Source organism: Centruroides sculpturatus, unplaced genomic scaffold (assembly GCF_000671375.1).
Source record: "Centruroides sculpturatus isolate CEXI.00-Female unplaced genomic scaffold, Cexi_2.0 scaffold2304, whole genome shotgun sequence".
NCBI classification, from domain to species: domain Eukaryota; kingdom Metazoa; phylum Arthropoda; class Arachnida; order Scorpiones; family Buthidae; genus Centruroides; species Centruroides sculpturatus.
Genome location: NW_019386543.1, coordinates 10689 through 38039, shown reverse-complemented (window position 1 = coordinate 38039; position 27351 = coordinate 10689). Strand labels below are relative to the sequence as shown.

The following is a 27351-nucleotide window of genomic DNA, read 5'->3' as shown; positions in this document are numbered from 1 at the left end:
AAACAATTGTTTACATCTTATATATATTATTTATATTAACACTAAAACCTATAATTCAGCTGTTTTTTATAAAAAAGTGCAAATGTTTTTGCCCATGTTGAACGGGCATCATCAGGCAAACTGATCCCAACTGCTGAAACAATAGGATTGTTGAACACAAGTGCAGAGGGGAGCTGACATAAGACAAGAGAAGGGAAGGATAGTAAAATTTATAGTTAAAAAAAAAAAAAGACCTCCATGCTGTGGGAAAGGAGTTAACATCACGAAAATTAATAGCAGTGTTATTGTGGGTGGTCTTATATATATTGTTATATTTAAACATTTGCACTTTTTATAAAAAAGCAACTGGATTATAGGTTTCAGTGTTATTAATTCAAATATAACCAGTTTTAAGTGGCAGTATTTTATACTATTTATATATATAAATTCCTCCACTAACCTGATTACTTTAATAAAAACTAGACAATCTGCTTTCCATAAAAATTGCTGCAATGCTCTGGATGATGACAGACTAATTCCTATTAAAATAACAACATAACTTAGCATCAGAATAGTGAAACGATACTTCCACCACCATTTAGGAACTCTAATCCTAAATAATAATATAAACAAAACAATATGAATTTAAATTAACTATATATTTACTAAAAAAATGATATTTAAATGAAAAAAGTCTTGCCTGTTTTCACTCCTAGAACTGTTACTATATACAAGAAGATAACGTATGCGTACCAGGTCATTATTCTGTACAAGATAATATTTATCAGGAATGTCACCTGCTAGACTATCTGGTGAAGATTGTTGACAATTTCCATATGTTCCTAAAATTAAAAGTAATTGCAAAAATTTTATTATAATTGTAAAATAAATTCATTCTTTATTTAAATTTTTTAACATTTTTTATTACTAGCTGATGTACCAAGTGATGCTCAAGTTACCTTAAGAAAACATCAAATAACTTTGGGTTCAAAAACTACATGTGCTTTTGTTACTTGATGACTATACTGTACATTGGACATTTGTTTTTGTTTTGGGGGTCAACAAATTTCATTGCTTTTCTTTTGATCCATTTTTAATAAAACAAATTTTGTTTTATTTATGTATTTTTGTATAGAATTGTTCCATCATATTATTGCAGAAATAATTGCAGAGGTTTAAAAAATTTCTCAAACAACAAAGAAAATAATTCTTAGTAGATCAATCTGTAACAAAGCAATTTAAAGTGATATATTTTGAAAGCCAATAATTATACTTTAAAGAAACAGTAAAAGTTTGTGAGAAATAATATGATTTTTTAAACCATTTTTCAAACTAACAAGGATTTCCTCTAACTCACCAAAACTTGTCTATAAAATAACAATCATATTAATGATTTAAATACTAAACATTAATACTTAATATAAATCTTTTATTAAATGAAAAAATAAATTTGTGAAAAACTAAATATATAGTTTATATAACATATAAACTAAAATTTTTATTAAACCTAAAAAAATCCCACTTCTTTCTAAGCATTTCTGTGAAAACTGCATCATCTTACTGTAAATAGTTTGTGAGTTATTAATTTTTAAAAATTTCTGTGACTTTTGAATCACCCAGTACTTATTTTTTTCTATTAAAATTACTTATTTAGTATTATTCAATAATAAATTACAATTTTTAATGTAAATATATATATTTACCAACCTTTACCCTTGCATTTAACATCTGGATGATCAATTATTTCACAAAGTGCTACACAACTTAACTGTGATCCAAATATACTATGTCTCCAACTATTACCCATTGGACTGTAAATGAGAGAAACACTAAGTTCACTGGATAAATAAGTTCCCTTTCCATATAATCCATTCTGTCCAATAAAAATATTAAATTTTACACAAAACAACATACATATTTTATTGAAAAACAATTGTTTACATCTTATATATATTATTTATATTAACACTAAAACCTATAATTCAGCTGTTTTTTATAAAAAAGTGCAAATGTTTTTGCCCATGTTGAACGGGCATCATCAGGCAAACTGATCCCAACTGCTGAAACAATAGGATTGTTGAACACAAGTGCAGAGGGGAGCTGACATAAGACAAGAGAAGGGAAGGATAGTAAAATTTATAGTTAAAAAAAAAAAAAGACCTCCATGCTGTGGGAAAGGAGTTAACATCACGAAAATTAATAGCAGTGTTATTGTGGGTGGTCTTATATATATTGTTATATTTAAACATTTGCACTTTTTATAAAAAAGCAACTGGATTATAGGTTTCAGTGTTATTAATTCAAATATAACCAGTTTTAAGTGGCAGTATTTTATACTATTTATATATATAAATTCCTCCACTAACCTGATTACTTTAATAAAAACTAGACAATCTGCTGAATTATTGGCTATAATAAAATAATAATAATAATAACTTAATTAACTTAGTCTTATTATAGCCTGATAATTCAGATCATCTGGTTTTATCTTATAGGAATAAATTAAATAAAACATACTTAAGAAGAAATAACAGTTTACATTTTATTAAGTGATATTTGCTTAATTCATTAACATAATGAAAAATAAATTTTATATAAAAATAAAAGTTCTATTTCATGTTCTTGTAAATTAATAAACATAACAGTAGATTTCCTGCAAGAATTTCAATTTCTAAGTAGCAAAAATAATAAATCTTAAAACATCAAAATTAACTCACTTTATTCAAATGAGCAATTAAACCATTATTCAAAATAGAATGAAAATTTTGTAAGCTAGAACCATGAAATGCAAAAAATGTCTTTTTTCCTATACAGTTTTGCTGAAACTGTTGAGCTCCAAGCTTGCAATTAACTTTAAATATATGACTTGGGGAAGGAGTTAATGATGACTGACCAGTTATTTTCTGAATAGTTTCAAACTATAAAAAAATAAATTAAAAATGTAATTAGATATTTTCAATTCTTTTGTAAAGAATTTTTTTCAACATTAAATACAAATTATTATTATTATTATTATTATTATTATTAACCACTTAATGGTTACACACATTATTAGAAGATTAACTGTAACTATCAAAAATAATAATAACAGAAATCCATCAATTTTATGCCAAGCCAGAACATTGAAAGTATTTTATTTTTTTTAAATGTTACTGAAGTGAAACTCAAAAATTATTATATTGATAAATTTAATGGTTAATTACATAATCATTAAAATTTAAAGCTTGTTCTAAGGAAAATTGATTTGAATATGACTACCACAGAAACACGTTTCATCAATAAAAAAAGCAGTTCACATAAGTCTACAGATGTACAGATGTAGAATATTACATTAATCATATGGCAGCAATCAGAACTATCATATCAGAATTAACCAGTCACTTAAACAAGAACAAACATATGTGGATTACAGCCATTAAAAATTACAACTGAAATGAAAACACTGTAAATTCCTATAATATAATCCTAGTAAGATTTTGACACTGGTTAGCCCACAGATTTATATACAAAACAACATATCTTTTATGTAAAAAATAATAGTTGTGCCTCAGATTATAGATCAAGAAGGAGAGTAATTAAATGGCAAACTGAAATATTCAACCATTACAACCATCTGAATAATAGCTATTTGTATAAGCAAAAATTTCCAATCTTTTTGAACTTCAAATTCTGAAATGTTACTGTAATATAATATATTACTTCAAATATGAGCATTAGTAGGAGTTTAAAATTGGAAAAAATAAGTAACAATTTTATTTACTTAAATAGGTACTAATATAAATATAATAAGCTACCTAATTTAATGAAAATCTTCAGATATACTTTCAATATTTTCACTTTCAGAATTTGAATTCTCATCTTCACTATTCCAGAGCACATCATCTTCAGTGCCATTTAAATCATTAGTAATGCAACATTTTAAAAAAGATTTTTTGATAATTTCTTTAGGGATATCTTTTCAAGACTGCAAAACCCACTGAACTATTGTAGAAGATGATGCTTGTTTTATTTTACCAGTTGGTGTCAAAGAATGATCTTCTCAATTTAATTAATCATGCTTCATAATGGGTTCTCATTCTATCTTTAATGGGTTTGATAACAGACAAATCAAGTTGACTAATCATACCTGCTGATAATATTACCAGATCACAGTTTTTTGTTTTTACTTTAAGTTTAATGTCACTAGTTAAATGTCCCTGAAATACATCCATTACTAGCATGCTTTGTATTTTAAAAGAGCACCAGGTCTCTTCTCCCAAACATTTTCTAACCAATCTTTCATCAATTCTGTTGTCATCCATGCATTCTTTTGTATTCAAATTATAATGCCCTTAGGAAAATTCTCCTTGGATAGTTTTTCTGTTATGTTATTTTAAGGTGACAATTTGTTTCCATTGGCAGTTATAGACAGCATTACAGTAATTTGTGACTTTTTGTATCCAGTACTTAAATTTTAATTTGTTTTTCTCTTTTACTGTATAATTTCTTGTTACTGTACTTCATCAAGATTGTAAAAACACTGAAAATCTAAGATAACAAATTCAAAGTGTACTAATATTGTAAGTATCTCTGCATAGCTACTTTTACTAAAACTGTTTTTTTGTTTATGTCAATAACAGGTTGACACGAAACTTTTTGCATAATAATTGTATAAATTTGCTAACCTGTTAACTGTTCTGATATTTTAAACTTCTAAATTATGTACAACCCCCTGCAACAGGGATAATTTCCTTTTTTGAAAATAAAGACTGATTGATTGGTAATATTTGCTTTGAATTTAAGCCGCAAACCTAATTTTGTCTTAAACACAGTCGATCCCCCTATAACACGGTAGATACATTCCTGTTTTTATGAATTCAGCTTCTAGGAGTCCAGCCAACCACAGCCCGGCACATATGTAGTTTATGGACTATGGCTGTTTGAAAGGTTTTCTTCCATAAAATTAATCGATTCTAGACTAATTCGACTCAACATTTCCAAAATACGTATAATTTTTTGGGAATAATCCATATAAACTATGCTATAAACAAAAAAATTGTAGGATTACTTACCGAGTGTGACCACTGTCATTGAATGGCGCTCGCGTGCTTCCTGATAAATTATTTTTTTTGCGAAAAATTTGCTGAAGTTTAGAGACATCATTAATATAAATATAATTTTTATGGATGTTAAATAATAAATGGTTTTTGGTAGGTCCGCTGCTCGTTTAAACTCAACGGTTTGTGCAATCCTGTTGCGACACAAGCCGGCAATGACGTTTTACCAAATTATAGGAGTTTTTTAGCATGTTTGTACGAATACTGTCACAATGTTTTCGCCATGATATAGGAATCTGAACTATAGGAACCCGTGTTATAGGGGGGTCGACTGTATTGGAATAAAAAGTGCAGCTTAAATTTGAAGTAATAAGGTAATTTAAAAAAAACATTCTGGAAAATTTAAATAATAATAACAACAAATACCTCTTGCTTTGGCATCGACTGCAAAATGACTGAGTCAGATAACAACACCCAATGCAATAATTTAACTGAGGCTGCAGACATATCTTTTAAACAGAAATCATCTTTAAGAAATAACTGGAATGGAATTACATCCTCAATTGTCAGTCTCTAAAAAAAAAATAAAATAAAATTTAAAATATTTTTATATACAATATCTATTTTAATAAATATAAATTATTTTTAAAAACATTTAATTTTCAAATATAAAATTTTTTCTTCACAGCTTGAAAATAACTTTGAAAATAAATTTTTTGGTAAATTTTATAAATTGTTAGAGTTAATAAGTTATATGACATTTCACAGGATAATATATTTATTTTGAGGAATTTTGTTTTAAGTCCAATGAAAATTTTTCCAAATATCAAAATTTCTAAGCAGTTTTGTAAATTTATTATAATAAACATTAAATTTATTTCTGTAATTATAATAAAATTATATCTATCTCAAAATAATTTGTTTTTAACACTACTCCAATGAAGATATTTAATATTAAAACAATTCTTAATACAATTCCTAGTTTCTGAAGCACATCATCAGGGATGAAAAATACCATAAACATTCATAATTTTGAATTTTTTTTATGCTTGAAAGGACAGTTTTTTGTCTTTTCATTCATAATGATGAGCCTCAGAAACTTAAAAATACTTGGAACTGCATTAAGGAATGTTTTTGTATTAATTATCTCCATTAAAATATTTGTGTCTTTATGATTTTAATATTTATCTTTAATTTTTGTATTGGACAGATTATAGTGGTGAAAATAACTGAGGTGAAGACATTCAAGTAGATGAATAGTATAATAAGAAAAATTAGAAAGGTGAAAGAGAGAAATCTTAGGGGTAATTATTAAGACAGATATGTCAGTTAGAGATATATGAGTATGAATAGTATAGGTTGTAGAGTTTAGAACAGTAAAAAACAATCTCATTTAAAAGGTTAAAGAATTATTATTATTATTATTATGCCAATTGCCTTATATGTATTAATAAAATTTAATTGAAAAATTAATATGGGAAATCCTTGTTAGCTCAAAATAATCACAACTTCAAATATCCAAGATTTACATACTTCATATTTCTATACAATATGCAAAATGTCATGTAATTGATGTAATTTATTAGGCAAACAAAATATGGCTACGTATACATAATGCTATTTTCAATAATTAATAATAATAATAATAAACATAAACTGTAGATAAACAGCACATATGCAATGAGAACCTCACAACACAGGTTGCCATATAGGTTTTTATATAAAGTTAAATAGAGTTCCTCGAAATGTAGCCCAAAAAGTATTAAGTCAACCAACTCTAGTAGCCTAGAGCCCTACAAACATCTCAATTTTGCTGCTCATAGCCCAATCTTGCAATCCCAAAAACCAGCCACATTTTATGAGATAAGAAATAAAAGGGTAGTCCATGAGTGAGATGACACCTGAAAATGTGTTATTGTAAAAGCAAAGTTATATCAACCAGATTACAGTTGTTCTTGATGTATTGTTTTCTTATAGTATAGAGGCACTTCAATCTAAACAAAAAAGTTAAAATAAGCATATAACAGTTTGGACAGAATTTTCACTTCAAATTTCATAATAGTCATATTTGAACTAATTGAATTTCTTAATGTAAATCTCTATCATTGGCTGGGACAAAAATAGTTATGAAATAGTGGGATTTCATCAAACTATTCAAGTTCAAATTAATGAGGATTTCCTGTATGATAAAAAAATATGTTGTTTGTATGCCTGAATGTATATCTTTTTAGTTATCTATTTTCTATAATTGTTGTGTCTAGGAACAACACCAAAGTAAATAATTATATTTTCAAGCAACAGTAAGTAACATTATTTTTAAATGTTTTTATTTAACTTGCTTTGTATCTTTATTATATGTCTCTTTAATCCGAATAAGATTGCTTTGTATCATTTCCTCAAATTTCATTCATTTCTAATTAAGACAGAAGGTTAAACTTTGAAGACATACCCAATGAATTTTAATTTTTAGGGGATGACGCCACCTCCATTCTACCGTCCTCCCCACTCCAAAATCCAATAAACATAACCGAATGTAGAATTTAATCATGTACTTGCATGCACATAAATGCATTCCAATGATGTATATTGTGGAGGTGGGACCACTCTACCATCCCCTATATGCAAGTCTCAAAAAAAAAAAAAAAAAAAGACCAATTAGTGTTTTTTAAAAAAATTTATTAATAATAAATTATTATCAATAAAGTCTTGTTTTCTTAAATTTGAATCTTTCTTCATTTAAAAAAATGAAAATGTTTTCACTACTTTCATTAAAGTTTTAGGTTATTTAGTTCCTAATATATTACAAATTCCAACATAATATTTGAACATAAACTACATTTTTTGTATGTTACTAGAAGAGTTGTAGATATACATCTATTCAACAGTTCAGTTATTTGATTTTATTGAGACATGTTGTATCTTTCATTCTAAAACTGCATAATATAATAGTTTTATTACATTCTCCTCTTAATAATAATAATAATAATAACTCTCCCGTGGTCACCACCTGGTCGTGGTGGGAGAGCCCAGTAATTTTACTGAACCATAGAGCAATGCAGGCTGGAGCACAAGCTCCTGGCAGGGACACCCATGCCAGTAAGGTCTATGGGGAGAAATGAAGCTAAGAGTGACCACACACCCACATTCTGTGGAGATAATCATTATGGTAGTAACCAGATCTAAGTATGATACCGGCTCGGACGTCGCCCGGGTTAACAAGGTCCGCGTTCGTGGGTTAGGCAGAGGCTCACGTTCGAAAAATAGGCTCCAGTCTCCCTTGGTTACCGGTGGCGAAAGCAGCGCCGGCCCAAGCATGGCTACTGCAATGCCCTCAACAGATGTGAGGAATCAACCTAGCCTTGGTGTTTCTGTGGCAATGCATCCACAGACCACAAAGGCTGGAAAACCACGCCAACGGATGAAATGGACAACAGAAATGAACGAGTTTATCATCCGCACTTACTACACCATCACAAGACTCGAAACAAACATGACAGCATACAGACAACAACTACACCACATATTCACACAACAATATCCTCACCTCACTGTCACCGAACAAAGGGTTGTTGATCAAAAACGAACAATTATACACAACAACCTTATCCCACAAACAACACTTGAACTTATCAAACAACAGGTTGCTGATCAAATACATCAACAGACAGAAACATTTAACATTAATGAAGATCACGTAACCTGTCAGGATAATCCAGCAACAAGCACTGATTACAGCACACACACAACAAGTACCACTAATGATACTGCAGGCACTTCCCCATCCATCACTGATAACGTAGACATAGAATTAGTTAATACGCTCTCACTTATATTTCAGGAAACACTCATTAAATATACTGGTACAGATCCCACACAAAGACCACGAATACCAAAAATCAACACGTCAAAGGCAGTAGGAAAAACACTAGATTATGTAAACACTCACTTACTACCAAACTACATTCATTCAATTTCTACACTCTCAGACATTCATACATTAGTTTATGCTGGGGCAGTCACAGTAGTAACACACCATGGACTGAAAATACACTCACAGACAGACACACACAAAACACAATTCTATCACAAGCCTGCCTGGCAGAGAAGAATAGAAACACAAATAAATGACATTAGACAGCAATTAGGCAGGCTGACACAATACACTAAAAACAACATAACACCCAAATTAAAGAAACAACTCAAAAACATTTTCAAGAAAATCAAAACACACACAAAACATGAACATCACAACACACACATTACAGAATACATCGATACACTAAAACAAAAACTCGCAGCCAAAGCACGTAGACTCAAACGATACAAAACATGTACACTACGAAAACAACAAAATAAATTATTCACAAACAATGAAAAACTTTTCTACAGACAAATCAGTACCAAAACAAACACTGATACACAGCACAGTGGCACACCAACAGAAGAAGAACTCACAACTTATTGGTCATCTCTTTGGTCCAATGCTGTTACACACAATGCTGATGCAGGCTGGATCAAGGAGGAGAACAGAAACTTGCATAACATACCAAGTATGCCCTGTGCTGAAATAAACATACACGACATTCGCTACGCTGTTAACAGAACACACAACTGGAAGACACCTGGTGTAGACAACATTCACAATTTCTGGTACAAAAAGTTTACATCACTGCACCAGGAACTAGCTAAACATCTAACACACATCATCATCAATCCACAAGACATGCCAAAATTTCTTACTCGGGGCATTACCTACATGAAACCTAAAAACAACAAAACCACAGACCCCACACAATACAGACCAATTACATGTCTTCCAACACTCTACAAATTATTGACATCCTGTATCACAAACAAAATATACAAACATGTTGAAGAACACGACATTCTTACAGAACAACAAAAAGGTTGCCGTAGAAATCACAGGGGATGCAAAGAACAGTTACTCATAGATTCAGTCATTCTACGGCAAGCACACAAACAACACAGAAACATACACATGGCATATATAGACTACAGAAAAGCATTCGACAGTGTTCCACACAGTTGGCTGCTACATATTCTACACATGTACAAAATACATCCATCACTCATTGCATTCTTCGAAAACACTATGCAGCACTGGAGAACAACACTACATCTCAGGGTTAGTAACACTTCCATACAAACAAACGAAATATTCATTAGGCGAGGAATTTTTCAAGGAGATTCCTTGAGTCCTCTCTGGTTCTGCCTAGCCCTGAACCCATTATCCAACATGTTAAACAACACGCATTATGGCTACAATATCAGACATGAAAAAACAACACAGTCTACGCTGTCGCATCTCACGTACATGGATGACATAAAACTTTATGCATCCACACAGAAACAACTTCATCAACTCCTACAAATCACGCACTCATACACTAAGGACATACAAATGGAGTTTGGCTTAGACCAGTGGTTCCCAATTAGTGGTACACGTACCCCCGGGGTACGCGAAATTGCATGAAGGGGTACATGTGGCAATCTAAAATCGGCCGATTTTAAATTTAAATGCGAGATGAAACAATCAAAAAAAAATATAATGGTTTGACCATCAAAAATTTGGCAATTTACAACACGATTTGGAATGCACAAATTCGTTTATTTATAACTAAAAACATTCTCGAAATTTCATTGTTAAAAAATGCATTTGTGACAATACCTAAATTCTTACGCAAGAAATAAAAATTGTACAATTATCATTATTATCGTGTCAGTGAAGTAGCAATAAAATATTTACTACCATTTTGCACAACATACCTCTGCGAGAGCGGATTTTCGCCATGACAAACGTGAAAACTAAACATCGTCACAGACTTCAACTCGAAGATGACTCGAGACTAAAGCTGACCAAAAAGCAACCAGATTTCACAAAGTTGTGCAAAAGAAAATCATGCACATTTGTCACGTTAAAATTAAATAACCTTGTTATTTTCGTTATTACTGTATTAGAATTGTATTTTAAAGGTAATAAATGTAAAAAAAACATTCTATTTATCACTTGCTGTCAACCCATGGCTTCGCCCGCATTATATCGAGTTTTCTCATGGGAGTAAGATATTTTCTCGCAGTAAAATGTAGCCTATGTCCATCTCCAACAGCTTACATATCTCTGTGCCAAATTTTATTAAAACCTGTTCAGCAGTTTAGATGTGAAAAGGTGAAGACAGACAGCAATACCTTCGAATTTATAATATTAGTATGGATTAATATGAATTTCTGCTATAAGGGGTACGCGAGTTTGAGCTCTTTCTTGAAGTGGTACGCAGGAAAAACTAATTGGGAACCACTGGCTTAGACAAATGCAAAAAACTTCACATAGAAAAAGGAATCCTGAAGAAAGAAGATTTTGCACTTGGAAATGGAGACGTTATTGAATCCATGGAAGAGGGCGAGTTCTACAAGTATTTAGGATTCCAACAGGCCAAGCTAACAGAACATAAAAGCAAATACAAGCAAAAGCAAATAAAGCAAAGATTAATTAAAGAATACCAAAGTAGGTTAAATGCCATTCTCAAAACACAGCTAAATGCAAAACACACAGTTAAAACAATAAACACATATGTCATCCCAGTACTCACATACTCTTTTGGAGTTATACATTGGACTCACACAATCTCGAGCAACTCCAAAGGAAAACAAGAACACTTACTAAGCATAAACAACATCATCCTAAATCTGCCACAGAAAGATTAACCCTTCCACGTAAAGATGGCGGACGTGGCCTGATTGACATAGTTAACCTTCACTACAAACAAATACAGTCACTGCGAGAGTTTTTCTACAGGAAACAAGAAACATCACAATTGCATAAAGCAGTAACTCTAGCAGACTCAAATAGCACACCATTAAACTTACACTCACATCATACAGACATGACACAACACAAAAAGCATAGACACCATCAAGCAATCGTGGGCTCGAAAGGCACTCCATGGCAGGCATCCTTATGACCTGGCCAGGATTTTGTTGACAAAACTGCGTCAAACAGCTGGTTAGATCGGGGATACCTCTTTGGGGAGACAGAAGGATTCATGATTGCCATACAGGATCAGGTCATAAATACTAAAAACTACAGAAAACACATACTCAAAGATACAACACTCACAAATGACACATGCAGAAAATGTCACATCATGCCAGAAACTATACAACACATCACTTCTGGTTGCAAGCTCTTGGCACAGACATATTATTTACACAGACACAATCAAGTAGCAAATATATTACACCAAGAGCTTGCAAAGAAACACAAACTGGTAGACATTCACGAATCGTACTACAAATACATTCCACAGACATTATTGGAAAACAACACGCACAAAATGTACTATGACAGAGCCATAATCACAGATAAAACAATTTACCACAACAGACCAGACGTCACACTCATTGAAAAACACAATAAAATCACATGCATTATAGACATAGCCATTCCAAACACTCACAATGTACAAAACACATGCACTGAAAAAATTAGCAAGTACACAGAACTCGCCCAGGAAATAAGGCATCTGTGGAGGATGGACAGGGTGCTTATTGTACCTGATTAATGATGCCTCCAAAGTTCAACGAATTTTTTGCAGAAAAATAACTTATCAGAAAACGCGCCAGCCGTTTGGTGCGCTGCTCCGTGACGAAAACAAGCTTAAGCAATGGCGTCGACAAACGGTGCACACTCTAAGTAATCCTACAATTTTTTGTTTATAGCATAGTTTATACGGATTATTCCCAAAAAATTATACGTATTTTGGAAATGTTGAGTCAAATTAGTCTAGAATTGATTAATTTTATGGAAGAAAACCTTTCAAACAGCTGTAGTCCGTAAACTGCATACGTGCCGGGCTGTGATTGACTCATATATTTAAGGATTCCTACAACGTGAAATTCTTATAAAGTGGAATGTATCTACCGCGTTATAGGGGGTCAACTGTACATACTATAAGCTGAGTTTAGTGTATATAGCAGTTACAAAGATCTATGCATGTTTATTAAAGGTTATTTGTATGCTCTCTTCTACACAAATTAATTATTACCATGTTAAGATATTGTATCTCTTCTATGTTTACAGTTTAAAGCCATTAAAGCAATCTCTGACAGCTGTTTTTAATTCTTTAATTATTGTAATGTGGAATTCAGATATTCTCTATTTTACAACAATTCAAATGAATTGTCACATACAGAGTTTTCCAAAATGAATGCTAACATTTTAAAATTACTGTAATTATGTTAATTACATGAGAAGTATTCAATGTACATGAATGGATAGTGTGACTCCAAGTTTCATCTCCCATCGACCTTCAAACAACTTGTTATCTACTACCTCTAGGAAGTACCAAATAATAAAAATGGCAACTCCACAACAGAAGACGTTTTCTGTTATACAGTTTTGAAATCAATCATTATTGTGCAACACTAGTAATCTCCAGGAGCTGTAGGAGGAGTGACAATAGATATGTCACATCAAGCACAGGAAGAATTTGAGTATCAGTCGGACATGTGCTATGCGACATAAGGCGCTCAGAATGAGAAATTGTAATGGGAAAATGTGAAAATTGGACAGTTTTCCAACATTTAAAGTATATTACAACATTCTCAGATAATGATTAACATAATTACAATAATTTAAAACAATAGCATTCTTTTGAAAGATTCTGTATAAACATGGGTAAGATTGCACATGCAAATACCACCACCTGGACCTTAATGGAGCCATAGAGCAAGCCCACAGGAGCAAAAAAATCGAAAAGCCAGCATGGTCACCTGGGCCAAATAGTTAAACACGATGATCTTAGCAGAGCGTACGGCACAACTCCTGATTGCGCCCAGAAGCGAGGGCCACATCTCGCCAAGGGTCACGCACGGAGGTATGGTTCCTTTGACTCTTTCACTCCTACAAACATGATCTACAGCTCGGTTAAGGGTCCCAACAGCGTCATTCACATCTGCAATTGTACCTAAACGTGGATTTCAAGGCCACTTCATACAGGATTCATGTTCATCCATAATCTACCAAACTTGCAGAGCCGGCCCTACCATAGGGCGAACGGAGTAGCCGCTCCAGGCGCCAAGTCTTGGGGGCGCCTCAGTGGTAAAGAAAATTAAAGAGTATAAATTAGGGGCAACCAAGGGGGGCGCCGTAATAGGATCTCGCTCCATCCTAAAACTTGCCTCGGGCCGGCACTGCGAACTTGTCATCAGATATTCTGACTTGTAAATTGAAAACACAAAGTGCACGCACGAAGACTTTGTACTCCGCACATACAATATTTTTATTACATTGAAAAATACTAACCAGTGCTTTTATATCTTTTTCATTATCTGTCTTACGTATGAATTCCGATGGGAAAGGACGAACAGCGGAATCATAACGATAGCTCTTACTTGCAGCAACAAACAAACTCCATCTTAAATCGGATGCATTTATATCCGATTGAATCACATTCTTTGTTTCTTCTATGTATTCTGTCATGGAGTCTTTTCTTCGCACCTTCTTATCGAAAAGAAAACACTTCCTTACATCACCTAACTTGACACCGTGAGATAAAACGCCCTCTTTCGGAAGACTATATTAATAGTAAAATATTTAATTAAAAATTTATTATAAAACACATAATAGATATTGGACGTCCAATTTATTTTTTATTCGTTTATTTTTTATATTAATTTAAATTTTCCCAAAATGACGAAAAGTGAAGTTTGAGCTATTTTCAATCGAAACAGTGCGGTGTACTTCAATCGAAACGAAGTACCGTATGATTGCGACATTTTAGGATTTTATATTTAATTTAAACATCGCCTAACTTTTAGGATAAATTTTAAATAAAATAAAGTGTTTAATCAAGAAAAATACTAACCATCCTAAATTTATGTTTCTTCTTCAGATATAGATATTTCTCTATATTTATCATGGAAAATTGGTTATCCTATCTATCACTGTGACGTGTAAAAATATCTGACCTGTCTGTAATGGGTGTTGGTTGGCAGTATAACCCAAATATGTTGCTACCTCGCATTAAGTAATTAATAAAGAATATCTGGTCGATATAAATTAAGAAACAGCGAATGCCGCGTGTCATAGGCGTTAATGACAACAGCGTATCGGTACCATTTTGGTGGGTCTGGGTTCGAATCCCAGTCGTCTCAGGTATTTTCAGGTGGAGTTGAATGGCTTTGTTCTTCCACTCGACTCCCATGCGAGGCCGAATTTCTAAATCATACTCACGTTGAACACTGCTAAAAATTTTTTCTTAGCGCCCAAAGAGCGGAAATGGTTGATTTAAGACTAACTACTTCTTTTAATAATTAAAATAATTTTTAAAATTATAACAGACATTTTTATAAAAGATTTAAAGAAGAAATCTGTATACAGGTAGATAAAAAGGAATTAATTTTATTTAAAAATATACTGAAAAATTTGTAAGATTGCGCGGACGTAAATATATTTATTAGGAAGATTGAAAGGCTCATTTACTAAAACAGTATAACGTTATACGTATAATTTTATAATCAGTAACGTTGTCGATATATTACATTTTTTTTTTCCGGAAAATTCTCGCGTATTGCAGACATTAAATGCGCACGGAGTCGATCGATTTTTCGTCACCAGTGAAATATCGAACACGGAGTAGACGCTCTGTATAACCCGTCTCAGCGTTATTCTATCTGTATACTGAGCGAAACGTAAGTATTTTCCAATTATTGTTTTATTTTTAATTGTACATTTGGTAAATTTACAAAACGCGTGTAATGTACAGTACCTGAAATTTAATTTCCCCCATTTGGACCATTATAATTGACGAGAATCGCCTAACCTTCGCAACATTATCCTAAATGTTTGATTGAAACAATTATCATTCAAGCATTGTTTTATAAGTGTATAAAAGAATTTTATACTCTTCTCTACATACAAAATATATTTTATTACACATTTCTTTAAATGTGTTAATCACTTTTAAAAATAAATTAATTTATATAATTTTTCTATTTATTATTATTTTTTTTAAGATGCCCTGCACGGAAAACTATGAAAATTCCTCATCGGATCAGCAATTCAACAACTTTCACTATTGGAGGCAACCGATTCCCGAAATATCTTTCCTGGAGTTAGATGAATTAGGACTTCATAACAATGAAGATTATCTGGAAATTGATCCTGCCTTCAACTCTTTCAATTACTGGCGACTTCCCTTGCCTGAAATTGAATTTTCTTTGTGAAATTCTCTCCTCCTTCGTACTTTATGAAATAGGAAAGAGAATTATCAGTCATTTGATCAGTTTATGTATTGTTTTTGATGCAATAAATTATATAGAGCATTATTTTGTTGTTTTTCCCAATCTTACAATAATGAATGAATTTACTTTATATATTATCATAGTTAATAATTTTCAATACAGCCCAATTTTTTTTTTAATACAGCAAAATATTTTATATAATTTTGAATTGTGTTATAATAGTTTATTGTAAAAGTATCAAAATAAAACTTTATTCATTAATTCAAAAATTTTTCTCAATGAATGTGGTTATTATTTAATGACTTTTATCCTTCTGATAAATTTTATTTATATTTATGATTTATAAATATATTTATATAATATTACTATGTTTAATAAATGGATTAAGTAGATAGTCTTTATTTATTTATTTGCTAATAATGAATTATATATTGTATAAATTAATTTAAAAAAAAAATCACTTTTGATAAAATGTTTTTATTTATTTATCTAAACAATAACAATAAATCTATTAAAAGTTAATTTTCATCTGTTTTTGTTTCTTTTTTTTGAGTTTCTAACATTGTCTTTCTATTCCTCCAAGCAGTCATGTAAGTGCGGGGATGAATTGGAAGAAATCCTCCTAGTCCTGCAAGATAAAATTTTCATTATTTATCTGAAAAATACATTTATATTAACATGATTGGATTTTTTTTTTTTGAATTTGAATATTTATGAATAGAGTTAAAAAGCTTTGAAGATGTTATTGCTAATATTTAAATTCTTCAAATAAAGTAATTGCTTATCAGACTGAAATTTTAAAACAACAAATGGCATGTGTCAAGTTTCATTAAGAAAATTTACAGTAAATTATTTAATTCGTGAAGACGACATGCTATACTTTGTCTCAACTAAGCTGATAGTGATGTAGACAACATTACATCAGAAAAATCACTGATTTTACTTTGCTTACCATTGAACACCAATATACTTACAATATAGTTCCATCAAAAAAATTTATTTACAGGAGTCCTTATATTATGAAATTATTCACAATAAGCAATACAATAATACTTGTTTTTAGTTTTCAACTGTAAGTTTTAAAATAAACAAAGTACACAGTAATAAAGATTCAAATCTTGATGGAATGGGAAATTTAATTTTGTTCAAGATTGCCAAATGCGAAGAATTGTTAACCAAGCACAAGAAAAGCAAGTGGTAAAAGACCGATTGTTTTGAATGCTTATAATTTCCGTGTTGCTTATTGTGAATAATTTCATAATATAAGGATTAGATTGCCTCTGTGATGCAATGTTATGAAAACAGTTTCATCTCTGGCAAGCAAAAAGTTGGATTATCCACCATGACAACTATCTAATGCATTATGCTCCTATAGAGGATATTTGACAAAATACCGGATGCCATTTCTTTCACAATCTTCTTATTCACTAAACATTGTTTCTGCAGATTTTCATACTTTTGCCAAAATGAAAACATTACTAAAGATTCAAATCAGCAAGAGGTGAAAAGTGATATGCACTCAAAAACATAAATAATGGGCTGAAAGACTGTTTTAATAAGTGTATAAATATTGGCAGTATGGCATAGGTACAAAAAATCCTTATTTTAAATGTGGTCTTCTGTAAATACTTGTACTAATAACACAACAAAAATTATATTAGAGTCAAAAATAAATCAAACTTTCATCTCACACACATATACAGTGGGTGATCGGTTAACGAACAGTTCGGATAGCAAACACTTTACCGATCAAACAAAAAGAAGTGACGGAAAATAACAAATACTAATTGATTTTCCCTTGTCTTCAGGTAACAACTCAAAACCTTTTGGAGTGTGGGAGATGTCAACATCAACGCTCAACCCGATACCGATCGGATAGTGTTTACCCAAACTTTGAAACTCTCCATTGTAATTCCAGCCTTTTGTTTACTTTTCTAACAAATAATTTTTTTATAGTCTTTGTGAGACTGTTAGGCACTCCATAAGTTTTGCATCAGTTTTTATTTTCTATAGGTGAGAGTTTAACTGTCTTATCGGGTATTCGTTAATGTTTTAACATCAAAATTTTGAATTACATTCAGGCCTCACATTTACATACAGTAATTCTTTCATGCACTACTTGATTTCTGTTCTCTGAATTTTTGTGAGTGCTTTTCTGAACTTTTTATTTCAAACAGAAATTGATAATATTATGGAGCATAAATAGAGCAGAGTGTCAAGAACCATGCTCACCATAGAAACCAAGCAAGAGATAATAGCCAAAGTAGAGTGGGCAGAGAATGTCTGATGTTGCTAGGCAGTATGGCTTGAACAGGTCTACAGTAGGCACAATCTTAGCTAAGAAAGATATAATCAAGAAGACTCAAGAAGCTAAATGAGTAACGAAATCACATCTGAGAAACAAAGATGTTCCATCCATGAAAAAATGGAGAGATTGCTTTTAATTTGGATAAAAGAAAGGGAAATGAAAAAAGATGTAACTAGTATGACTATCATTCAAGAGAAAGCTAGAAAAATTTTTGAAGAANTCAAGAAGACTCAAGAAGCTAAATGAGTAACGAAATCACATCTGAGAAACAAAGATGTTCCATCCATGAAAAAATGGAGAGATTGCTTTTAATTTGGATAAAAGAAAGGGAAATGAAAAAAGATGTAACTAGTATGACTATCATTCAAGAGAAAGCTAGAAAAATTTTTGAAGAATTGAAGAAACAAACTCCACATTCGTCACGAGGAGATAGAATTCAAAGTTTAGAAAGAGAACTGGCATTAAACATGTGGTAAATCACAATGAGTCTGGCTAGTGCAGATAAAGAAGAAGCTGAGAAGTTCTGTCTCAAATTTGAAGAATTCATTAAAAAAGAAGAATACAGTAGAGCATTGATTATCTGAAAGTCAATCATCCGAAAGAATTCCAGTTGGCAAATTTAAATTTTTGCCAGTGTTGTGGAGCTGCAATCTTTGGCTATGTCTTGGGCTACTCAAATATTTTACGTTTTTGATACTAAATTAACTTCTAAAGTATAATTTTTTATTGTTTTTATATTTTTCAATATATTTATTTTGTTTGTACAAAATAAAAAAATAATTTTTAACGATACAATAATCTTCGTTAGGCTTAACATCAATGAAAATTCAATGCGAAGCGACATGCAACGGAGAAAAATGTCAAGATGGGATAAATTAATATATTTTTTCGTACATAATCGGTTATCCGAAACATCGATCTTCCGAGCAACCCCAGTCCCCAATTGATTCGGATAATCCGACGCTCTACTGTATTGTCCACAACAAATTTTCAATTGTGACGAAACTGGTTTATTTTTTAAGTGCATACCAAACTGTACCTACATTATGAAAGAAGAGAAAAAATTCCTGGGCATAAACCCACGAAAGACCGATTGACGTTACTTTTGGGAGCTAATGCTAGCGGTTATATGAAGCTTATCCCGCTTCTTGTCTATCACTCTGAGAACCCTAGAGCATTCAAAAAAAATTCCATAATTAAAGAAAAACTGCCAGTGATGTGGAGATCGAATAAAAGGCATGGGTCATGCAGGCTCTTTTCAAAAAATAACTGTTTGAAGTTTGTGCTCCAAGCATCAAGGATTACCTTCAGACCAATGAATTGCCATTAAAAACACTGTTGCTATTAGACAATGTACTAGGACATCCAAAAGACCTTGAAGATAATTTGCTGGAAGTCTTTCCCTGACTGACAGTTCAGTTTCTACCTCCGAATACCACTTCGTTGATTTAACCAATGGATCAAGAAGTTATTGCAGGTTTCAAGAAATTGTACATTCAAGCACTGTTTCGTTGGTGTTTTGAAGCATGCCAGTTCTCCTCAACGATGACATTAAAAACATTTTGGAAAGAAAAATTTGATTTTCTTGAAGATATACGGCTCATTCAAAAGGCATGGTCAGGAGTCACTCAACGACAGTTGAATTCTGCTTGGTGAAAGCTGTGTCCCTCCTGCATTCAGGGAGAGAGAGATGATGTCCCTGAAATTATGGATGAAATTATGAGAACTGCTAGAGATCTGGAATTGGAAGTGAATAAAGACAACATTGAAGAGCTCATAATGGAATCTGAAACTGATCTGACAACAGAAGAACTCCAAGAAAGTTTAAATGAAGAATACCAAGAAACTCTGCGAGACATGTTTTCTTCTGAAAAAGAGAATTAATGACGATATCTGCTATTAAAGATCTTTTGAAGAAGTGGGAGGATGTCAGAACAACAGTCTTAGAATGGGATCCAAACTAAATTGAGGTTAATAGGCTTGGGGATCTCTGCAATTACAATACTATTAATTACTTCTGAAAAATTCTGAAGAAGAAAGAAAAGCAATTGACACTGGACAGATTCTTTAACCCCTACAAACAGAAAAAACATGACTAATAAAAATGCAAGACTGTGTATATATGTATTTTTATTATTACAATAAATAAATGTAGTAAGAAAGTATATATTTTTATTTTTGGAGTCTCCAAAGCGAATAAATCAAATTCCCATAAAAACCTACGGTAAATCAATAATTGGTTAACGAACAATTCGGATAATGAACAAAGTCTTGAAATGGATTATGTTCCAATCACCCACTGTATATTTTAATTTTTCAATGGGAATAATATTACATTAATAGTGTTTGCTTATTACTAATATTAGTAAAGTCTTTTTGTAATAATATTAAACTTTATTAACACATTATCCAATATTTTAAAACAAAACTCGCAACTATTTGTAGCTTACAAAGTTACAAATAATGCATGCTGTTACTATGGAAATCATGATTCACTGTTAAGAGAAACATTCCTTATTTATAAACAAAAACATAGAATAATTTTAAATAAAGATTGAAGTATGAAGTACAGGTAACTCCCATATAACATGGGAGTTACCTGTACTTCATACTTCAATCTTTATGACTCCCATATAACATGGGAGTTACGTTCCAAAAAATTGCTGTGTTATGTGAATCTGTGTTATATGAAACAAAGAACTAGTGCGAAAAGGGGGTTAGGTTCCAAAAATTAAAAAACATGCTGTTAAATCCTTATTTAAAATCGGATTTATTATTCATTTTTTTCATAGGTAAAATATTTATTATTTAAGTAAATATTTTACCAGAGGATTATTCATCCTATATGATGATCTCAGCATGAGCATCATCAACTGGCAACAGTTTTTGGGTGTGTTCGTTAATAGCAGTTGCTCTGCAATGGGAGTGCACTGCTGTTTGTAGGCATTTAGGAACGACGGTGAAAGAAAGATGGCAGAGCCTGCACTATCGCTAGTATCGTGATGGAGGAATCTATAATTCTAAAATGAGCTTTTAGAGGCAAAAGAAGGGAAACCAATTGTAAAATTTAACCATTAAATGGATTATTTTTTGAAAGAGCATTCAAAGTATCCATGAAAACAATTAGAATGGTCACGCGGAACAATTAGAATGGTTAGCCAGATGTATAAAAGAACGCACCCTTTATTACATTTCATGTTGTACAAGGGTTTTACCCAATTCCCGAACCGTGTTCGAGTGAATCCATGCTATAGAAGTGCCGTGTTATATGGGGGTTACCTGTATGTATGTTTCAATTACTGATGAGAATAAATAGTATATTAATGTTCTTATTTTGATTTGATAATATTTAATGGATATCTATCTAATGCTGACTGGATGGCAAAAGTAGTTAAAGTGTCAGTCCACTATTCTGAGAACCTGGAGTTGAATCTGGATAAGCAACTCTCCTGGAATTTTTTGGGGAGTGATCTGCCCCAAATAAGTTGGATCCCATCCCTCATTATCAGGCTTCTCCATTGCAGATCTGAAAAAAAATCATCTTAGTGTCCATAAAGAGTAAAAAACAGAAAAAAATGGATATTTGATATCATTTCCTGTATCTTTATAACATTTATTAATGTCATTGATAACATTAATGTTATCCATGTCTTAATCTCGGGAATTGTCTCAAATCTTTTTTTCAAGGGAACAAGAAAAAGTCACAAGGAGCAAGGTCAGGTGAGTAGGGGGTGGGAAGAACAGTGATCGTGTGTTTGGCCAAAAACTCATGAGTTCTGAGGGCTGAATGGGCTCGAGCATCGTTGTGATGGAGAAACCAGTCACCACTCCTCCAAATTTCTGGTCTTTTGCAACGGATGGCGTCCCTCAGACGTTTCAGAACTTCAATGTAGTAAGTCTGGTCCACTGTGGAGCCTTGGGGGAGGTACTCATGGTGAACAACACCCTTAGCATCAAAGAAAACTGTCAGCATCACCTTGACATTGAATCGAACTTGGCAAGCTTTTTTGGGTCTGGGGGATGTTTCACTCACCCACTGGGACAATTGGACCTTCATTTCAATGTCATAACTGTAAACCCATGATTCACCACCTGTTATGATCCTTGACAAAAAGTTTTCATCTTTTTCTGAACGATCGAGCAGTTCCTGACAAACCTGGACGTGATTGGCCTTTTGGTCGTCTGTCATCAAGCGTGGCACAAATTTCGCAGCAATGCAGTGCATCTTCAATTTTTTGGTCAAAATTTTGTAACAAGATTCAACTGATATTTCATACTCTTCAGCAAGCTCCCTGATGGTCAGACGTTGATTTGCCCACACCAGGGTGTTGATTTTATTGACGTGTGGGTCAGTTGACATGGAAGGATGTACAGGACGCTCATCGTCTTCAATCGACTGTCGACCACCCTTAACATGTTCATGCCACTTGAAACATGCCTTACGCTTCATAAGCAACATCACTGTAAGCTGTGTTGAGCATAGCAAATGTTTCAGTTGCAGATTTTCCAAGTTTAACACAAAATTTCACAGCAAGTCGTTGCTCCATCAGGTCATTCATTCTGAAATATGACAAATGAAAAAAATCGCACTTCACTAAAAACCATGTAGCTAATCAACAAATAAAGATATCTGTAATCAGGAAACGGTTTTATCACCAGATGATCAGTACAAACCTAGCAACACCAAGTGGATTCCCCTGGAACCAACTGGAGCCACACAATTAAAACAGTCTGTGTATTTTTTGAACAGACCTCATATAGAAAAAATTTATTTTCACTCTCATACAAATTTTAGTATAAAGTAAACAATTTTAAATAAGAAATTTGTTAAAAATTAAAAACAATTACTTGTAGAATAACTTTCACTTTCAAAAAAGTGTAATTACAGTAAAGACAAATTCAGGCAAGAGGGGTGTCCGTTAAAGCAAAAAGTCCATTATGTAATAAAGTAAGTTTTCTGGACATTGACCAATTAGTTAGTTTATCTGTTTTTCTTATGTAGATACATTTGCATAATTAAAATTAAATATGAATAAAAAGTTTAATTTTACAGAAAAGTTCTTTTATATGTATTATTGTTTATTTACTCACCATAGTTCCGAGATTGTAATAAACAAGTGCTGTACATGATCTAAATCAAAAACATTTTTTGATTTAGATCATGTACAGTACTTGTATTACTTAGAACTTTAAATGTATTTAACTAAATTTAACTGAACATAAATAATGTTCTTAAAAAGAAGAAAACATTTAAATTTGACAAAAACAAAATTTCCTATTCATTTGCCTTTGAAGATATTATGAAGACAGTCCTATTGTGGCATGAAGTTAAGAGCAATGACTTTTGAATTTGAAAATAATTTGTTAATTTAATTATATATAAAAAGCATTTAAAAATTAACAGGATGTTAATCTTCATGCTATATGGACTGGAAATTTGTCCATTAAATTGAGGTTTTACTGTATTCTTATAAAATATTGTTAACATCTATATATTACAATTACTTACCTAATAATTCTCTAAGTGGAGTACTAATTTTAGCACCTTGTCCAATCCAATAGTATAATCTTTCCAAATTAATTGCACACAATTTTTCATTCCTTTCATTTGGTAGTGGATCGTAAGTACCAATCTGTTCTTTTATTTCTTCCGAGTTTCTAATTTGAGGAGTGACCGCTATCAGGTAAAAAGGTCTATTTGCACAACCTTCTCGTATTAATTTGATTCCAAGTTTTGTCACAGCAGAACTCATTTTTCAAAAATTCTATTTGAATTTTTATAAATGAGGCAGAATTCTAGAAATATTTAATATTAATAATTAAAATTTTAAAAATAAATTGCATTTATTTAAATTATATATTAAATATATATTTTTTTAAATTTAAATTTGACAATTTGAACTATCACATATACAGTGGTACCTCAGGTTACGAACGCCCCAGCATACGAAATTTTCAGGATACGACATGAAATTCGAACATATTTTTGCTCCACGATACGAACAAAAACTCACCATACGACGTTACATTAGTTCACATTTTTCATTTATTTTTGTTACCACAGTTATATTTTTTAATGTATTACTTGGCTTTAATTTGAGTATGTTTTTCGCGTTGGAACGAATTATTTGGTTTTACATGTAATCGTATTACGATCTCAGTTTCGGAACGGATTAATTTTGTATCCTGAGGTACCACTGTATCGTAAACCATTATCAATATATTTGAAGAAATTAAAAACAAAGGACATTGTTTTTTACATCATTGTATATTACAATTGATCTGATTGCCCTTAAATAATGAAAGTACATTATTAAATAAAATATGCTCATGTTTAATATTTAAAATATTTGAACTAGTATGAAACTATCATAAAATTCCATCAAAAAATTCTTAAACTTCCATGTTATAGAGCAGGGGTTGTCGCGGCTATAATTTGGCTATGGGAGGGCGGTGGATACATCTCTGGCGAGAGGACATCTTTGTTGCATTGGAGCACGAGGTGTGCTTGTCATCCATGAGAGCTCGTGAGACCTTTTGTAATTAACAATAAAGTTGTTATGTTGCTAAAGGCTAAGATTAATTGTGAATACAGAATATTAACATGCAAAAATAACTCAACAGGGGGTCACCAAACCATGGCCCGTGGGCCAGATTCGGCCTCCACTGCACTGTGCCACAAATGAGCTAGAATATATTTATTTACATGGAAATATCATAGATTGTAGATAAATTTACTATGTAAAAAAAAAAAAAAAAATGCCAAAATTGGTCCAATATTATTTTTGCATCTGACAGTAATATACAGTGGGTGATCGGTTAACGAACAAATCGGATAACGAACACTTTCGCGAAATATTTTTATGATCGGACAACGAACACTTCACTGAACAAACCCAAGAAGCGACGTAAAATAACGAATACCGATTGGTCTTCCTTTGTCTTCAGGCAACAATTCGAAACTTTTCGGAGCGCGGGAGACGTCGACATCGACGTTCTACCCAGTATATACTGATCGGATAGTATTCCCCCGAACTTTGAAACTCTCTCTTGTAATTCCAGCCTTTTGTATTTCTGACAGAAACAATTCTTTTACGTTTTCTTCTGAAAATGCGGATTTATGCCGATATCCGCTATTAAAGATCTTTTGAAGAAGCAAGAAGATGTCAGAACAACAGTCTTAAAATGGCATCCAAACCAAGTTGAGGTTAATAAGCCTAGGGATCTTACAATGCTATTAATTACTTCTGAAAAATCATGAATAAGACAGAAAAGTAATCGACATTGGATAGATTCTTTAACCCCCACAAACAGAAAAAACACGACTAATAAAAATGCAAGAACGTGTATATATGTATTTTTATTATTACATATGAATAAACGTAGTAAAAAGTATATACTTTTTTTATTTTTGGGGTCTCCGGAACGAATTAATCAAATTCCCATAGAAACCTATGGTAAATCGATAATCGGTTAACGAACAAAGTCTTGGAACGGATTATGTTCATTAACCGATCACCCACTGTAATTTTTAGATAAATCAGTGAAATAAAATATTTGGCAACTTTTTGCGATTTTGAATATCAGAGCACTTTTTCTACAGGTACCTGTAATGAAGTTTCTAACAAAAGCAATTATGAACTTGCTGCAGCAATCATGTTTGTATATTGGTAAATAAATATGTTGGTTGTCTTTATGTTTTGTGTATTCAGTGTGCTGTATTGGACAAAATGGTTATATGATCTGTGCTCGTCATCCTTTGAGTTATCTGGACTGCTGTGAAAAAAATTTGGTGGCCCCTGTTATAGAGAATAGACTTCAATAACTGAATGGATGAAGCATTAGACTGGTCTAAAGGACTTTATGATTCAGTCCAGGTCAATCATCAGAAATTTTCATGAGCAATTTGACCCAAAGTTGTTAAGCTCCATCTACTTCACAACTTAACTGTTCTATTATAAACCTGACTGAACAAATGGATATAAAAAACTTCTTTCTTCAGTGCTAAAGAAAGAAGATGATTTTATATATACAGTAATACCTCGACTTACACGAACCCGGAGTTACGCGATTTTCAAATCTCGTCGATTCGTCGTTTGTTTGAGCGCCACGCAACTCTTGATTACTCATTCCCTCCACACTATTGTTCAGCTTACGTGTTTGGACGTGTCGCGCGGAATTGACATATAGCTACAATTTATTTTGTGTTATTTATTTCTGTGTTTGTTATATCTATGGATACTTGAGAGACTCTATGTGGTGATTACTTGTAACTGTGAACGAATCAAAAGGCGAGATAAGGTTAACGAGAACATTTATTAGCTTACATACATCCGATTTGGATTTTACACAAATTGCGAAATTATACCCCGACTTACGTGAATTCGACTTACGCAGTTATTGCTCGGTCCCACCTATCGCGTAAGTTCAGGGTATTACTTACATGTAAAAAGAGTTTAAATTAAAATCCCTTTACTCCTATTACATGCAATTTTGCTTAAAATTCAATCTAAGAAATGAGACAGTTTCACACATTTAATCTCTGAAAATTTATTTGGAATTTCACACAATCTAATCAACATCAAGCATTGATCCTGTAAGATTTTTGGTTAAAAACAATCTTTCTCCACTTTCTGCCTCGTCTAATCATTTAATATAAATAAAACTGAAAAACTGGGCTCTGTCACGTTAGGCCAAAAATGGCCACTAGGGGTGCCCCTAGCTATTATTTAAATTAACAATATAAATTATTACTAGTGTTGCAAC

At 32.1% G+C, this 27351-nt stretch overlaps 2 protein-coding genes and 1 long non-coding RNA gene across 3 annotated transcripts; 1 reads left to right on the top strand and 2 right to left on the bottom strand.

The window, feature by feature from the left end:
* Positions 1-111: 111 nt before the first annotated feature.
* Positions 112-14606, bottom strand: LOC111615264 (mono [ADP-ribose] polymerase PARP16-like). The gene is made up of 7 exons (XM_023356675.1): positions 14338-14606; positions 5442-5588; positions 2697-2897; positions 1687-1852; positions 680-821; positions 440-592; positions 112-133 (listed from the first exon to the last, which is right to left on the bottom strand). The coding sequence occupies exons 1-7, from the start codon at positions 14512-14514 to the stop codon at positions 112-114; spliced, it is 1008 nt and encodes a 335-aa protein (XP_023212443.1). The 5' UTR covers positions 14515-14606.
* Positions 14607-15612: 1006 nt separating this feature from the next.
* On the top strand, positions 15613-16361 carry LOC111615266. Its single transcript, XR_002755052.1, has 2 exons — positions 15613-15725; positions 16050-16361. It is a non-coding gene; the product is annotated as an uncharacterized LOC111615266 (long non-coding RNA).
* A 377-nt stretch (positions 16362-16738) lies between these two features.
* On the bottom strand, positions 16739-24387 carry LOC111615265 (probable 28S ribosomal protein S16, mitochondrial). Its single transcript, XM_023356676.1, has 2 exons — positions 24095-24387; positions 16739-16905 (listed from the first exon to the last, which is right to left on the bottom strand). The coding sequence occupies exons 1-2, from the start codon at positions 24336-24338 to the stop codon at positions 16796-16798; spliced, it is 354 nt and encodes a 117-aa protein (XP_023212444.1). The 5' UTR covers positions 24339-24387; the 3' UTR covers positions 16739-16795.
* Positions 24388-27351: the final 2964 nt, after the last annotated feature.